Source organism: Talpa europaea (assembly GCF_964194135.1).
Source record: "Talpa europaea genome assembly, chromosome: 7".
In the NCBI taxonomy this organism is placed as follows: domain Eukaryota; kingdom Metazoa; phylum Chordata; class Mammalia; order Eulipotyphla; family Talpidae; genus Talpa; species Talpa europaea.
The window spans coordinates 88,480,341-88,496,020 of NC_140074.1; the positions used below are offsets into that span (position 1 = coordinate 88,480,341).

Sequence of the window (15,680 nt, forward strand, 5' to 3'; positions counted from 1 at the left end):
AGGAACAGACTCAAGCTCTCACGAGCCGACTTTGTGGAAGCACAGCAGAGTGGAGGGGGCTGCTCACTCTTGCTGTGCACAGCTGGGCCCAGATGTCCCCCTTCTACCCCTGGTGGCAAGGCCCCAAACCAGGCACTAAACGAAAGGTCAGAGTGGCCCCCAGGTGTCCTCCATCAGTGCAGAGGCAATGGTCACCAGGGACACGCCCAGCCTCCAGGTGAGGGGGGGCGGGCTCCAGCGTGTGCTCGTGGACAGGGCGTTGGGTGGAGGGCTCTGCATCTCTGGATCTGCTGCCAGCACTGGCTTCTGGGTAGGCCCCTCACAGGTCGCTGCTCCTGGGCAGAGCTTCAAGGGTGAACTTCCCAGGAGAGTGCCAGAGACATGCAGTAGAGCCCCAAGGCAGGCAGATCTAGGGCAGACACCCCAGGACCAGGCCTGGGGCAGCTGTTCCAACCTCAGCAGGGCGAGGTGAGCAAGCGGATCAGCGTGGTGAAGGGCAGGGACTAGGGGTGAACGCTTCGGCACCATTAGTCTGACGAACACACGGGAGACTCCACTCTGGCCCTGGCACTCACTTCCGGTCCTTTACTTCTGGAAAAAAGACCAAGAGCAAGTTAAGAAGTATAGGCGGCAGGCTGATTCCTTCTGGCCCCTTCCTCAGCCATCCCACCCTCCCTCAGCTTCAGTTAGCCCACCCCCATACCCCGCACCCCTGCCCGGCCCACAGCATCTCCTCAGCCCCAGGTGGACAGCTGTGCACGGATGTTCCCTGGGTTTCCTTCACTGTGCGTACTCCATCAGCTCCCTTGCCCACCCCAGTGCACGTCCTCCTCTTGGTTTTTGGCTTGGGGAACCACCACCCAGCACGAGATCCAGAAACCAGGGCATCCTTGACTCCTGCCCATTCTATATGCCCCGGCCTGCAATTTTACCACCTATGTCTCTTCAGCTCATCGGACCTCTGCTGCCCCTAGGTCTTAAGGCACCTCAGCCCTAATTACCTCACCATTGTCCTTGTGCCCTGGCATCCGGCTACTAATCCAGCCCATCCTCCCCTCCAATGGCTCCCTGCTCCTTTGGAATAAAGCGCAAGCTGCCACATCTCCTGGACCCTCCCAGCTCTGTCTGATTCTGCAGCTCCAGGCCTCCCGCTCAGCCCAGCCCACAGGCCTCTGACAGCTGCTCACACACACCTGGACAAAGCCAAGAGGGGGAACAAGAGGAACCCCCCCAAGCCCTTGGGCACTGACCCGGTATCCATAATTCTCCCTTGTAAATCACAGGAAGTCACAAGCATCAGGCCTCAGCAAAACTTCCCTAAAAGGCCACACAGCTGGCTTGGGAACGTAACAGGGTCCCGTCTCTCACCCCCGCCCCGTCTGGCTTTAGGAGGCCCGAGGGACTGCAGGCACATAGGGCAGAGCTGTCCTGGCTTCCAGCAGACACACTCCACCCCACCTCTCTGATGCAACCACCGGTGCCCAGCCTGAGTCTGTTCCGCAGGCCCCACAGCTACTCCTCACAGCAGGGCACCTACTTTCAAGCCACACCTCTTCGGAACCATGATCAACATCCCAGGTTAATCGTGTAGGTAGTGTCCCCAGGACCGGCTCACCTGGGGTGGGGTGCAGTGTCTTCCCCAAGCCAGCTCAGCAGGGCTCACCAGTCTTCCTGCCTTTGGTCATATCCCTCCCGTCTGTCCTCCAGTCACCCCAGTCCTTCTTATGCCTACACTCTGGGGCTCCCAGTGCCCTGCGGACACTGTCCAGGGTCCTTTCCTGGGCATTTGAGGTCCTTGCCGCTCCCTGGCCTCAACCCCCCACATGCACTCCGAGCCCCAGCCCACTAGTGACGCTGTGCTAGCCCAGCCCCTTCTCCGCCAGGCCCCAGCCTCCCCGTTCAGATCTCCACTCGCACTCCGCCTCTCCTAGAAACTACCCCAACCCAGCTCTCCAACCTGCCCCATCCTGCGAAGGGCGTGCTCCCTCCTTCTAGACCTGTATCCTCCACCCAAGAAAGCCATCGGCTTTCCCCATTGGCAGAGAACTTTTAGCCATGGAAAGAATTCTCTCACTTTAAAGTTTTCTCAAAAAAAAAAAAAAAAAAACAAACCAAAAAACCAAAAAAACCAACTGCTGAACTCCTTGGCAATTGTGGCCACTAGGCAAGGTTTCTGAGGAAGACAGAGAGCTTGCTCAAGCTGCCCAAGTCCCCAGGAGGCCTGGCTTCCCAGGTAAGTGGATATGGTCAAGGCTGGACAGCGGGTTCTCTGACAGACCACCCATGCTCAGAAATGGGGTGGTCTGGGCTCCCACAGATGGCGTTTCACAGATTCATTCCCCCTCTTCATCCCTCCGGGGGTGCCCACAGGGGGTGAGCCACAAAGAGCCACATAGGGGGCAGTGTGCCTCGGCAGGTTCTCCCTACCTACCGTGGGCTCCAACAAACCTTGCTGTGATTGAACACCAGCCTCCATCTTCAGGCAAGCCCCCCACGACGGGACAGATCTGGGGTAGGCCAGCTCCTCCAGAGAGAGGGAGCCAAAAAAGATAAAATATTTGCAGCACTGGGGAGGGCTGGCCTGCGTGGGAGATGGGGGCCGATTGATTGCCTTGGCCCCTGTGGAATGACAGGCTCGTGATCTATTTATAGCCCCCTACCCCAGGCACCCTCCCCTGGGCCCAGGACACATTCCTGCCAGAGGTGGCCCTCAAGAACCAGCTGCTGGAGTGCAGGGCTCAGCCCTTGCTGGGTCTCACCCAGGCCCTTCCATGGAGGCCAGGTCACAGGGTGCGGGTGTACTCCCTTGGCTCAAAGTCCCAGAAACTGGGTGTTTCTTGCCCCCGCCTCCTCTCCCACTGGGACGCCCTGACAGTGAGAATGCCTCCCGTGCCACTGGGAGGTGCAGAATGCCCACTGTTGAGTCCCTCTTGCAGGGCCAGGCAGATAGAGGCCAGGCCCCAGACTGTTCCTCCCCATACTGGCCCCCACCCCGACACCGGCCGGTCTGTCCTCCATTCCTAGGTTAAGACAGACTCAGAACTCTGAGCTCAGAAACAGAGAACCAACCCTTCCACCCAACCCACAAGGTGACACCAAAGAGGCCAACCCGGTGTGGTCTGGGGTCTGGGAGGCGGTCAGCAGCTGCCCACTCCATGTCTGGGAGACTGTCCTGAGAATGCCTGGATAAAGACAGGCCGGGGGCAGAGACGTCAGAGGTCAAGGCCCAGAGGAGGGCACCGGGGGCTATGCAGAGGGGGTTGGTGAGTGAGGCCAGCGAGGCAGTGTGGCCCTGAGCGGTGCTCCCCTGGCTGCCCCAAGAGCCCAACCCCTGCAGACACCAAAGTCAGAGCCACCAGAGCCCCTTCCTGTCCTCCACATGGCGATCCAAGAACACCTCCTGCTCTGGACAGACAGGGAGCGTGAAACCAGCACCGGCCCACTGCAGCCTGGAGCAGAGGCAGGCGGGGAAGCAGTGGGGAGGCAAGCAGGGTGGGAAGAGCTGGGTCTCCCACTCACCGTCCATGTGGTTCCGGGACAGGTACTTGAGAGCCTCATCCAGCAGAATGACAGGCAGAGATATCTGGAGCACCACTACCCACTGGTGCCCATTCAGTGGGGTCACCTGGAAAATGAGCTGGGGCAGGGGCGGGGGGGCTTGGTTCAAGGACAGACTGCCTGGTGCTCCCAAAATCTACCTGTGCACCTGAGATCCACTGGACTCTTCGAGCAAGGTCCAGAAGCCTCTCGAGTCCCACCTCCCAATCTTTGTCCACCCCATTTTCTCTGCCTAAAGTGCCAACCCCCCTCAATCACAGGACCAAATGCCTTGTGTCCTGCTGGGAAGTGGGAAGGATTCTGCACTGGAAAGAGGTCAGTCTTTCCTCCTGCCCCAGTCTTGGGAGAGTCCCCACAGCAAGGGGGTTCATGCCTCTTCTGGTGCCCAAGTCTGGGGGCTCCTGAAGGCAGGGGCACATCTGGAGAGTGGTGGCTGGCCAGACTTCCAGCACCCCCCACCTCCCAGGCTTCCAGGGAGCCACCAGCCCAGGGTGGGTAACTTCAGAAGACGATGGGGACCCTCTCCCCCAGGAGTCAGAGAAGGGGAGTAGGGCAGGGCAGGCGACTCACTGGCAGGGGTGGCACAAGCAGGATGAGGAAGTGCAGTGCCATGGACATGGCCACAGCCGCCAGCAGCCAAGGGTTCAACCAGGGCGGCATCCGAAGCAGCGACTGGTTCTCCGAGACGCTGCCAAGGGCACAGGGTGCTTACCTCGGGCAAGGATTCGGGCAGGTCCTGTTGTGGGCACCCATCTGCCCCCACCCCCAGGAGGAGATTCAAGGGGGCCTGAGCCTCAGCATTTTCTCATTGGGCCCAAGGGTTGGAGCACGTCTAGGAAGCCAGTGCAGCTGGAGGTATCTGCTCAGTGTCTGGTATCTGCTCAGTCCCCAGAGGCCCGTGCTGGGGCTTGGAGCCCCTTCTTTGTCCCTTAGATTCAATCCTGGCCCCTCTGTTTCTTCAGACCCCTTTGTTCTCTGGGTCCCAATGCTGGCCCCACTGATCCTCAAAACCCTTTTCTAGACCCCTGACCCTCACACCCTAATCCTGGGCCCTGCCTGACACTCAGCCCCCACCCCTCAACCCCAGCTCCAGGTCCTGGGCCCAGCCCACCTGTTGAGGGCGTTGCACATCTCAATGGTCACCAGCACGGACAAGGCCATGGTTGTGGGGAAGCGGGACTCGAAGACCTCACAGTCAACGCCGGCAAAGACAGGGTTGTCCTCTGAGCACTTCAGAAAGTTCCTCTGAGGGCACCACAGTGGGTCGGATGGGGAACAGCGTCAGGGAAGGGGCCGGTGGCTAGGAAGAAGGAAGCCCCACCTCTGCCCACATCTCAGGACTGAACATAAGGTTATTCAGTGGCCATAGGGTGGGCCCAGGGAGGAGTGCTTGCCCAAGATGGGCACAGGGGCAGGATGTGCGAGGAGAAGGGCAGACAGTTCTGGGTAGACATATGGTGGATTAGAGGGAGAGCAGCGGGCATCAGGCTGGAGAGGCTGGCAGGAGGCCCTGGAATCAGGGGAGGGCCCTGGTTTTACCCTGAAGGTACAGAATGGGGGTGTGGCTTAGTATCTGAGGTGTGGATTAATGATCTTCGGGCTGTGTCTGGCATGACCCCCAGGGCATCTGTCATGGGTGAATGGGGAGGTATGGAGCCAAGACAGGGTTGCAGGAGAGGGATTAGTTTGGGAGAAAGAGGACAGACTTGGACTTGGAGAGCACTGTGAGCCTGTATCCTAGGGAGGGATCTGGCTGGGCTCAGAAGAAAGGTGGGGCCTCCCTGGTGGCACAGGGGTTAAAGACTGAGCTATCAAGCTATCACCAGCCACTGCAGCATGAGTTCAATCCCCCACAGTGCCGCGCTTAACCCCTTGCCCACCAGGGAGACCCAGTGGAATGTATTTTTCAAAACAAATACTAAAACCATTACTGGGGGGCCTCCCTGGTGGCGCAGAGGGTTGGGCATCAGCACTATGAAGCTATCCAAAACTACTGCAGCACAAATTCGATCCTCGGCCAGGGAGGTGACCCACATGGTGCAGCAGACCTCTCCTGCCTCACCGGCTGCTCCCCTCAACAGTGTATTTCAGTTGATCTGCCTGTTTTGCCCCCCGACTCTGTCTCTGGTGAATCCTCTCACCCCCCGGTACCTCTGGCTTGCACCCCAGTTCTTGTATGCATAAATAACTAAATCTTTAAAAAAGAAGAAGAAAGGTGGAGTGGGGTGGGGCAGGGTTTGTCCTTGGAGATGCGGGATCCTTAGTATAAAGGATGATAACAGAGACAGGACAGGAGGAAGGCAGCCACCCTGGCCCACCACAGGAGTTCAATGAGATGAGCAGAGGAGCCTGAAGTAGACCTGACTCTACAGAGCTTTGGGACAAGAGCATGAGCCCCAAACTCCTTTGCTGCCAAAAGGGAAAACCCATGTACCTGAGGGCTAGCAAGGGGTGGGGGTCAGTTTGGGAGCGGGCAGGCTAGCAGAACCCTGGCAATCGCAGAGCCTCCCAAGGGAGGATGCCAGTGATGGCAGCCCTGCCCTCATACTGCACCCAGAGAGCTCCCCTGATATGCCCAGGATGGGGCAAAGGGTCAGCATCCTGCCCTTGAGCTCTTCCGTCTACAAGAAGGTTAGAAGAACGGCACACTCAGAAGAAAAGCCTGCATCGCTGCAGCTCTGCGCTTCCAACAAGAGACCCACCCTGGCTTGGCCAGTATTGCTACTGGAACAAGGACGTGTTGACTACTCGGAGGGACAGACAGACAGTAGCCGGGGGTCTCTGGCTGGCTTCCAGAGCTGTGCCTAGCTAAGCAGTTCCTGTGGTGGGCACCTCCCAGCTAGGTGACTTCAAGAGGTCAGAGGGTCCCTTCCCCAAGAAACATACTGGTTATGGTTTGTGGGGTAGGGGTGGAGACAGGGAGAATGGGAGAGGGCTGACAGACTCCTGGTCTCCTCAGTTTGGTCCTCTGCCTGAAGTTCCATCACATCTCCTAGCTGTTATGGCCCTAGGTCCCTCCCTAAAGAAATGATAGGGAGAGGAAGTAGCCTCTGGCTGGGGGTTGCGAGGTGGGGGTGTTGTGCCACTATCTCTAAGTTTCCTGGGGTTTCTGGGTTTGGGCTTTTAGGTGATGGGTATCTATATATGTGTAATGAGGTAGGGAGGGACACTGTTGGCCAACCATGGGATTTTGGACTGGTTTCCCATGGAAAGCCCACAACAACATAAGTTGTGAGCTCTGCCTTAGAAAAACCCCAAGAGGCTCCCTATCACTTCCTTACCAGCTGGTAGAAGGTGATGTGAGGTCCCTCAGCATCATACAGGAACCACCAGGTGGCAGCAGCCACTGTAGCGAGGCCTACATACACTGCAGGGAGGGCAAGAGAAAACTGGCTGTGATGAAAGGCATCTATTTCCCTTCCTAGTAATTCCCTGAGTTTCCGTCAGGGACCCACCCTCTCCTTCTCTGAGCTGTGTGGTTTGCAGGCATCTACTCTGAGTGCCAGCGGTGCCACCTACCCTGAGTGCCTTCACTGGCAATCAGCATCTGCCACACCCCTGACAAGTGATTGCCTAGATTAGTAGGTGACCCATTTCGGGCCAAGGAGAACAGACCTGATTTTTATTATACTATTGCGGGACAGATGTGATTTTAAAAAAAACAAAAACTCTCCTGCTGGAGCTGCAGCAGCCATTCTGCCATTCCAAGGGTACTTGAGAATGGAGATAAGGTAAAGCCAAAATATGCTGGTGATACTACCTACGGCCTAAATCCAGCCATGCCTGGACTTTGACTCTTTCTAGTTAACAGGCCACAGTTTGGGGGTAAATCAGGCTGAATCATTACTGTCTGCAGTTTGCAACAGATACAAGGGTCTTTGGAACCTCACTGAGGGCGGGGATTCTCTTTTACCTCCAACAGCCAGATATCGGAAGAAGAGCCAGCCACTGATGAGGGCTTCACGAGGGTTTCGGGGCTGCTTCTCCATGATGTCCAGGTCTGGCGGGTTGAAGCCCAGAGCTGTGGCAGGTAGGCCATCTGTCACCAGGTTCACCCAGAGAAGCTGCACAGGGATTAAGGCTTCAGGCAGACCCAGAATTGCCGTGAGGAAGATGCTGGAATCAGAATCATGGATTCTAGCTCCCAGCAGATGGTGGGTCCAGCTCCTACTCATCCCACAGGCTGGGAGTTCACCCACTGTCTCCATATCAGGCCCACTTCAATCAGCTGGTTTTGATGTGTGAGCACGAGCGAGAGGCCTGTCTGCGCCATGTGTCACACTGGGCCATCCCTGTCTCCCCCATTCCTGCTCAGAAGTCAAGGCAGGTCTGCTCTTTGGTTCAGCAAGGAGCTGGACCCTCCTGTTTAGAATATAGCTCCTCCTTAGCACTTGCACACACACACACACGTGCATAGTGCATGCCCAAGTATATATACATTTGTTCACAGACACGTGCAAACACCTAGCACAGACCATCCCATCCCACAGATGCAGGCAAACACGCACACACTCGCCTGCCAGGCAGGGATGCAGAACTTCCTCGTGCCTGGGCAAACAGGTGCCCACCATTCCCCACAGACATTGTGCACACACGTGTGAGCCTAAGTGTGCACACAATTACACACTGACACAAATCCTGTGCTTGAACTCATGCCCATAGATGCACAAGAGCACACATGCATGAAAGCACTCATACCCCTCAGGCACACACACATACATGTACAAACGCAAACACCTTACTGCCCAGAGGTGGGGCTAGTTCTCTAGTCTCACACGATTCTGAAAGAGGGAAGGTTATAGCTGGAGGGATAACAGGGAATATTTCAGGTAGCTCCTTGGGGACTGGGGTGCACCATGGCCTCTGGAGGAACATGAGGTGTTCCCACCCTTGCATATGCCGAGATGGAACCCTGGAAGGTCCCAGCAAGGGCAAGACATGTGTCCCCTGCAGCCCCATCCCTGAAACAGGCATTTCCTGGTCTCAAGGATGCAGAGCTGGTCCAGAGCTGGGAGGAAGGAGAGAATGCAGAGCCTCACCAGACAACCTCGCCAACATTGGAGGAGATGAGGTAGCGGATGAATTGCTTCATGTTGCTGTAGATAGCCCGACCCTCCTCCACCGCAGCCACGATGGAGGCAAAGTTGTCATCTGACAGTACCATCTCTGCTGCAGATTTGGCCACAGCTGTGCCAGAGCCCATGGCGATGCCAATCTCTGCTTTCTTCAGGGCTGGGGCATCATTCACCCCATCTCCAGTCTGGGAACCAGGTTAGAAAAGATCATGCTTGAGAAACTTCCCTGCCACCCCCCCGCCCCCTTCAACTCAGCCTATCCCCAAGCTTAGGGAATGTTCCTGAAGAAGCAGACATCTGTGCAAAACAGAGTGAAGTCAAGAATGAGCTTAGAAATTGGGGTGGGGATGAAACCGAGGAGATGGGGGGTGGGGTGCAGACAAGGACAAAGTTGATCAAGTCTGAGTCAGAAAAGATGGTAAAGTAGGATGGGGATGAGGGTGGGTCAACATGAGGGTGGAGATGAAATGCAGGTTGGATGTATAATAGAAGATGAAATTGAGGTTAGGGACAAAGTTAAGATCAAGTTGGGGTGAAGGTCATGGTTGTGGCCCAGGTCATGGACCAGGAGGTTTGGAGTCAAGGTGAAGGTCAAGACTGAATGAACTGAGGCTCAGGATTAAAAAAATAGATTAAGGTAGAGATCAAATCAAAGCCAGAGGGCAAGTCAAGATTATGTTCCACATCAGGAGTGATGCCATGGGTGAAAGCAGGAGTTGTAGGGAAGGTCAAAATTGGAGGCCAGATCACAGTTGAAATCAACATAAAGTACAGCGTTGAAGGGGAGTCAAAGTCAATGTCAAGGATCAGGTTGGGGTCCAGGTTAAAACCAGAATACATATAAGGGCTGAGTTCAAAGTAAAGAATCAGATGAAGATGATCAAGGTCAAGCAAGATTAGGGGCCAAGTGAGCATGAAGGTCAAAAATAGGGAAAAAGCCAGGTTATAGTAGACAATTCTAGCTCTGCATCTAGGTCAAGGATGGGTCACAAGTCAAGTTTAAGATCAAGGTAAAGGATTAGATTAGGCTGGAGGTTAACAGAAGCCAGGTTGAGGTGAAGACGCAGATAAATGGTGACAAATCAGCAAGCAATCAAGAATGAGACAGAACAATCAGAGGTTCCAAACAAATGGCCATCCAAAGGAGAATGGTGGTATAGTCACACAAAGGAGTGTTATTCAACAATAAAAAAACAATCATCGGAGATCATTCTGAGATAAGTCTCAAAAGAAAGAAGCCAGACATGGGCCTCCCCAGTTGCGCAGCGGTTAAGCGCTGGGCTGCAAAGCTGCCTGCAGTCTCTGCAGTGCAGGTTCGATCCACGGCCGCCGGCAAGGGTCCCACATGGTGCGCAGACCTCTCCTGCCATGCCTGCTGCTCCCCTCAGCAGTATATTTCATCAGTCTGCCTGTTCTGTTCCCCACTCTGGCTCTGGTGAATCCTCTCACCCTCCCACACTTCTGACTGTACCCAGTGCTTGTATAAATAAATCTTTAAAAAAAAAAAAACTTTAAAAATAAAAAAGGAAGAAGCCAGACACAAGAGTGTATATAGTATGGTTCCAGTCACATGAAAACCTAGGACAGACAAAACTAACCTATGAATGGGGGAAGATGAAATTGAGATTGTGGGAAAAGGGCCTGGCAGGGAAGAATGAAGCAGGAACTTCATAGATTGGTGGAAATGCCCCCTGACATGTTGGATTACACAGGTGTGAGCTTTTACCAAGACTCATCAAATGAATGCTGTGCTGAGGGCTTGTGCATTTCATTGCATGCAAGCTTTAACTTCCAAAATGAAAAAAAAAAAAAAAAAAAAAGTAAAACTATAAAGACTGCTCTCTCTTTAACAATATGCGTGCTGAAGTACATGCAGATGAAGTCTGCCACTTACTTTGAGATGCACTTAAGATGGATTAGGATGGATAGGTAGGTGATAAAGCAAACATAACAATGTTATTTGTAAATAAAGTAGAAAGCAAAATCAACAAGCAACTATAAACCAGAGATACACTATGGGGGGTGGGGGGGAGGAGGGAGTAGGATCAAAACAAGGGGGGGTGGGAATTGTATGGGGACTATAACCAAGATGAAAATGCATACATTGTGCAAAAATGAAAAATGATGTAAAAAATGTATAAAATTAAAAAAAATTAAAAGCAATGTTATTTGTAGACTACAGATGGCGGATATATAGGTATTTGCTATAAAATTATTCTATCTGGGGCCTCCCTGGTGGTGCAAGGGGTTAAGCACCGCACTATGACGCAAACTGCAGCCTCCACAGCACGAGTTCAATCCCCGGCCAGCCAGGGAGCAACCCACATGGCGAAGCAGACCTTTCCTGTCTTGCCCGCTGCTCCCCTCAGCAGTATATTTCAGTCAGTCTGCCTGTTCTGCTCCCCACTCTGTCTCTGGAGAATCCTCTCACCCCCACCCCATCTCTGGCCTGTACCCAGCTCTAGTATGCATAAATAAATAAATAAATACATCTTAAAAATAAAATAAAATTATTCCATCCTCTGTGCTTGAAATTTTTTGTGATAAAATGTCAAAAAAAGTAAGGTTGAAATAGAGCCAGGGATTGCAATGGGTTGCTCTTTCCAAGGCTTGTGGCAAGTACTCCCTTCACACACACCCCACTTCCCATACCCCCACCTCCCGCAGGCCCAGGGTTCCTGTCCCCGGGCCTCACCATGGCCGTGATCTCATTAAAGGACTGCAGGTTCTCCACGATGCGGGACTTGTGTGCTGGCTCTACACGCGCAAAGCAGCGGGCTGTGCAGCAGGCATGGCGCTGCTGTTCGAGGCTGAGGTCATCGAATTCTCGGCCCGTGTAGGCCTTGCCCTCCACATCCTCTGTGTCCCCGAAGATGCCCAGCCGTCGGCAGATGGCCACAGCTGTGCCTTTGTTGTCTCCTGTGATCATAACCACACGGATACCTGCCTTGCGGCAGCGTTCAATGCAGGCAGCCACCTCAGGCCGCGGCGGGTCCAGCATGCCCACACAGCCCACGAAGGTCAGATCCATCTGTAGGGAGGGTGCAGATGCAAGTGGAACCCGAGTCCATCCTCCATCTGCTGCCTCCCAGCCCTGGGGTCCTGCCCGGCACCCACCTCATACTGTACAAACTTGCTACTGTCATCCAGCTGCATGTCCTCCTTCCTTGGGGGCGCATCCCGGGTGGCCAGAGCCAGGCAGCGCAGTGTGTCTGAGCCGGAGCCCCAGTCCCGGATCTTGGCCAGAATTTGCTCCCTGGAGGTGGTGTTCAGGGGTACAGTGCGGCTCCCCACTCGGACTGACTTACAGCGCTCAATGACACTCTCGGGAGCCCCCTACAAAATAGGCAACCCCTTTGGTCAAGATCTTACCCCTTCTTCCCAAACGAGGAAAAGGGAAAAGGCTGCCCAAGGAGAAACAAAGCAGGACATAGACAAGAATGCATTCTTTTGGGGGGGCCTCCCTGGTGGCGCAGGCGGTTAAGCACAGCGCTGTGGAGCTGTCCGCAGTCTCTGCAGTGCCAGTCCGATCCCTGCTGGCCATGGAGATACCCACATGGCAAGTAGACCTCTCCTGTCTCGCCCGCTGCTCCCCTCAGTAGTGTATTTTGGTCGATCTGCCTGTTCCATTCCCCACTGTCCCTGGTGAATCCTCTCGCCCTACGCACATCTGGCCTGAACCCCAGTTCTTGTATAAATAAATAAATCTTTTTAAAAAAAATGCATTCTTTTGAAAGTCCTAAGTAGGAATCAAATGGGTCCCAACTGTGAGAAAATCCAGGAAGAATGGGGGAAGAGGTCAAGGGCACCACACCAGATCAAGAACCAGAATGCATTCTTTGAAAGCTCCGAGTGGGAGCCAAAGGGGGCCCACAGTGAGAAAACCCAGTGAGAAGGGGGAGGAGCATCAAGGGCACCCACAGGTGGCATCCTCCCGTACCAGCCCATAGTTGGAAAGACTTGCTGCCGCACACTGGGGGTGGGGGTGGGAACAGGCAGCCCTCCTGCAGGCCCTGCCTGGTGCCACCGGGATCCCAATCTTCAGGGGCTCAGCAGTGGGAGTCATGCTGGGAAAACAATGGGTGTGGCTCTGGGAAGGTGGTCTAGTGGGGGCAGGTTCCTCAGTGGCCTCAGTTCTCACCTCAGAACTCGCCCCAGGCCTGGGAATAGGCTCTGAATGTCCCATCAATGGTTTCTCTCTCTTCCAAAAGGTCACTCCAAATGCTAAGCTTTGAAAGCTGTCCAAATTCTTAATACAGAAGCCTTTTCATTTCAAAAGGGGTTAAAACCTCCACTACGGGGTGAAGGTGGGGCTCTGATTCTTGCTTCAGGTTCAAAAGCAGAGACAGGCGGTGCTATGGGCAGAGGTATTGATGGGAGCTGGTTTCTGGGACTCAATTTCCAAAACACAAAATACCAAAGATAGCCACCAACCGCATCAACACCCCCATCAGAGGCAAAGGGCTTCTGAACTTCAGCCTGACCCTGACATTCAGGAGAGATGAGGCCCATGCAGGCGCATGGATGACCCCAAGGCCATGTGGCAGAGCAGTGCCTCAGTCCAGAGCTGCGACCATGGTCAAGGGCAGGCCCCAGCGCCTGTCCTGACTTTATCTCCACCACACCCGGATCCTGTTCCCAACTGTCCATGGCAAGCTGACTCCCCTGTTCACAGCTTTGACACCTTCCTTGTTCTCCTGCAGCTGCAGTCTCTGATGCTTCACAAGACGGGGGACCAGATCTCCGAGAGAACCTGGCTGTGCAGGGGGACCCACGCTGGTGAGGCAGTGCTCACCTTCACAAACATCTTGCTGCCCCTGGCCCCCGTGTCAGAGCAGGTGGGTGTGCAATACACCGACATGGACTTCCGGTCTCGGGAGAACTCCAGGGTAAACTCTTTCCGCATCAGCTGCTTGATGACCTGTGGGCCCAGGCGGGTCAGGACATGAGGGGTACAGCCAGGGACTCCCACTGCCATCTCGCCAGCTGCTTGGTCCCATGAAAAGCCCCTTGATCCTGGAGGACTGATGTCTGTCCCCTGACCCGGGCATTCAAGGCCCATCTCCTCTTTAGCCCCAGAAATGATTAGAAATGCATCAAGTTTTTTTACTATGCTGTGGACTTTCCAACCCCTAGTTCTTGCCCACACTCACTGTTTTCCTCTCTTTTCTCCCCAGCCAAGTCTTCCTAGGGTCAGAGGTAGTTTCCTCTCCCAGAAGCCTCCCAAAACTGTTCTCTCTCCCTTCTCCAGATGCCCCAGAAGCCCCAGCCATGTCATCTATGGCCTGGGCCCTCACCCAGCTCACCGAGTTGCAGGCACTGGCTCGTTCCACCCGGGACAGGGATTTCAGGTCAGTGTCGAACACATTCATCTTCTCCACCAGGCAAGTCAGAGCCGTCTCTGTGGCCTCTCCCACTTTCTCATACACGCCCTTGGCCTGGTGGGATCCAGGATACAGGAAATAAGGGGTACAGTGTCCTCCAGTGGGGCTCCCCACTTATTCCCTGACCCCTCAACTCCCTTTGCCAGTTACCTGTAATCTGCTCTGCAGCCGACCAGCTCTGAGCCCTTTGCACTATTGCTGACCCTGGTTACGGGTGACCTGGCACTACTGCTAACCCCTTTTTCCAGCTCTCTCTTCTCCGCTGACATCAATGGTCAGGCACCCGCTGCTTTGCTCTGTCCACTCCTTCTCAGCTCCTTTCACCAAATTCCCTTTAAATCCTGCTGTCCAGGCCCTGTTCTGTCTCTCACACCTTCTCTCCCCGACCTCTACCACCTTGTGTGTGCTCATGGCTGCCAGGATCCAGCCTAGTTGCCACCTCTCTCCGACCTCCAAACCTACATGTCCAGTTGCTGCCTGTTGGACTTTGTTCCCTGGGGTCCCTTAGGCCACATCCCCCTCTCCCTATATTTGCCACTCCAGTGACTGTCTGAGCCAGGACAGAAACCAGGAGTTACCCTGACCACCTCCCTTTTCCACCTAACCAGTCACTAAGTCCCAGGATTTGAGCTCCTAAATTTCCCTCCAACCCCTGCCTCCCCCTCTCCCTGAGGCCCTACCTGGGACTCAAATCAGCATCTCTGGACCGGACAACCACACAGGGCTGCCTGTTCCAGGCTTGCCAGGTCTATTCCGTCCTCCATTCAGCAAATGAAAGCTGATCATATAAATGCAAATCTGACCCTATCACTTATCTGCTCAAAACCCTACTGGCCTCAGCTGGGCATTGGATCTACTTGGTCTGGTCAAGTCCTACCCTCAGCAGAAAGCCTCTTCCTGCAGGCTCCATTCACTCTCCAGCCACAGGGAAGGGCATTCAATGCCTAAATCGCATCAGGCTGTTATGGTCTATGGGTCTATTCTGGGTTGCGCCTTCTGCTTTAAACACCCTTCCTACCCTCGCTCCCCAAAACTCTTTCTCCAGGTACTCCTAGCCCTTCAGTTCTTTACATGACAGTCCTCCACAACCCACGACCTCCAGATCAAGGTTCCCAAGCCAGTCTCAGGAAGCCGGAGCAGCAGTGGATTGAGTGAAAGGGTAGCAATGCCCTTGGGGTGTGGCACTCCCAAAGGGCAGGGACCACCATCCCAGGAGCTTTGAAACTCTGAAAGAAGGGTCCGTCCTGGGGGCCTGGACACTAAGGCGGCCATGGGAGGGAATGGGGGCCCACCTCGTTGTAGTCCAGCGCGGAGTCATTGCACAGGGCACAGATGGTCGCCAGCTCCACCAGTCCGTCAAACGTCCCACAGCGCACCAGCTGCTCCCCCTGGCGCCTGCCAAAGCCGGGACGTCAGCACCGTCAGCACCGGGGCTGCAGCCCCGCCCCTGGGAGGTGCTCAGCGCCTTGGGCCCGCCCACCTGGAAACCAGGCCCCCGCAGCAGCACTCACACTTCGCCCTCCGGGGCATAGGTGGTGCCCGAGATGGTGAACTCGTGCAAACGGCTGGAGCCAGCTTCGGCCTCGGCGACCACGAACATCTAGGGCGTGAAGGCACAATCTCGGGCGAGCCCTGGCCTCCCTCCTCCCTGCGCAGCCAGCCT

General features: G+C 54.9%; 1 protein-coding gene across 3 annotated transcripts in view; it reads right to left on the reverse strand.

Moving 5' to 3' along the window:
* Positions 1 to 527: 527 nt before the first annotated feature.
* Positions 528 to 15,680, reverse strand: part of ATP2A3 (ATPase sarcoplasmic/endoplasmic reticulum Ca2+ transporting 3) — a gene marked incomplete at both ends in the record, with an annotated part of 31,468 nt that continues 16,315 nt past the window's right edge. Inside the window, 14 exons of one of the 3 annotated variants that reach the window (XM_084238789.1) lie at positions 528 to 591; positions 3,110 to 3,182; positions 3,520 to 3,637; positions 4,129 to 4,246; positions 4,670 to 4,803; positions 6,840 to 6,925; positions 7,472 to 7,674; positions 8,598 to 8,818; positions 11,329 to 11,664; positions 11,751 to 11,969; positions 13,429 to 13,554; positions 13,940 to 14,071; positions 15,310 to 15,412; positions 15,529 to 15,617. In XM_084238789.1, the coding sequence (XP_084094915.1) occupies positions 528 to 591; positions 3,110 to 3,182; positions 3,520 to 3,637; positions 4,129 to 4,246; positions 4,670 to 4,803; positions 6,840 to 6,925; positions 7,472 to 7,674; positions 8,598 to 8,818; positions 11,329 to 11,664; positions 11,751 to 11,969; positions 13,429 to 13,554; positions 13,940 to 14,071; positions 15,310 to 15,412; positions 15,529 to 15,617 (2,022 nt within the window). Of the gene's footprint in view, positions 592 to 3,082; positions 3,198 to 3,519; positions 3,638 to 4,128; positions 4,247 to 4,669; positions 4,804 to 6,839; positions 6,926 to 7,471; positions 7,675 to 8,597; positions 8,819 to 11,328; positions 11,665 to 11,750; positions 11,970 to 13,428; positions 13,555 to 13,939; positions 14,072 to 15,309; positions 15,413 to 15,528; positions 15,618 to 15,680 lie in introns of all 3 variants that reach the window. The other 2 variants (XM_084238787.1, XM_084238788.1) reach the window with 2 other exon arrangements.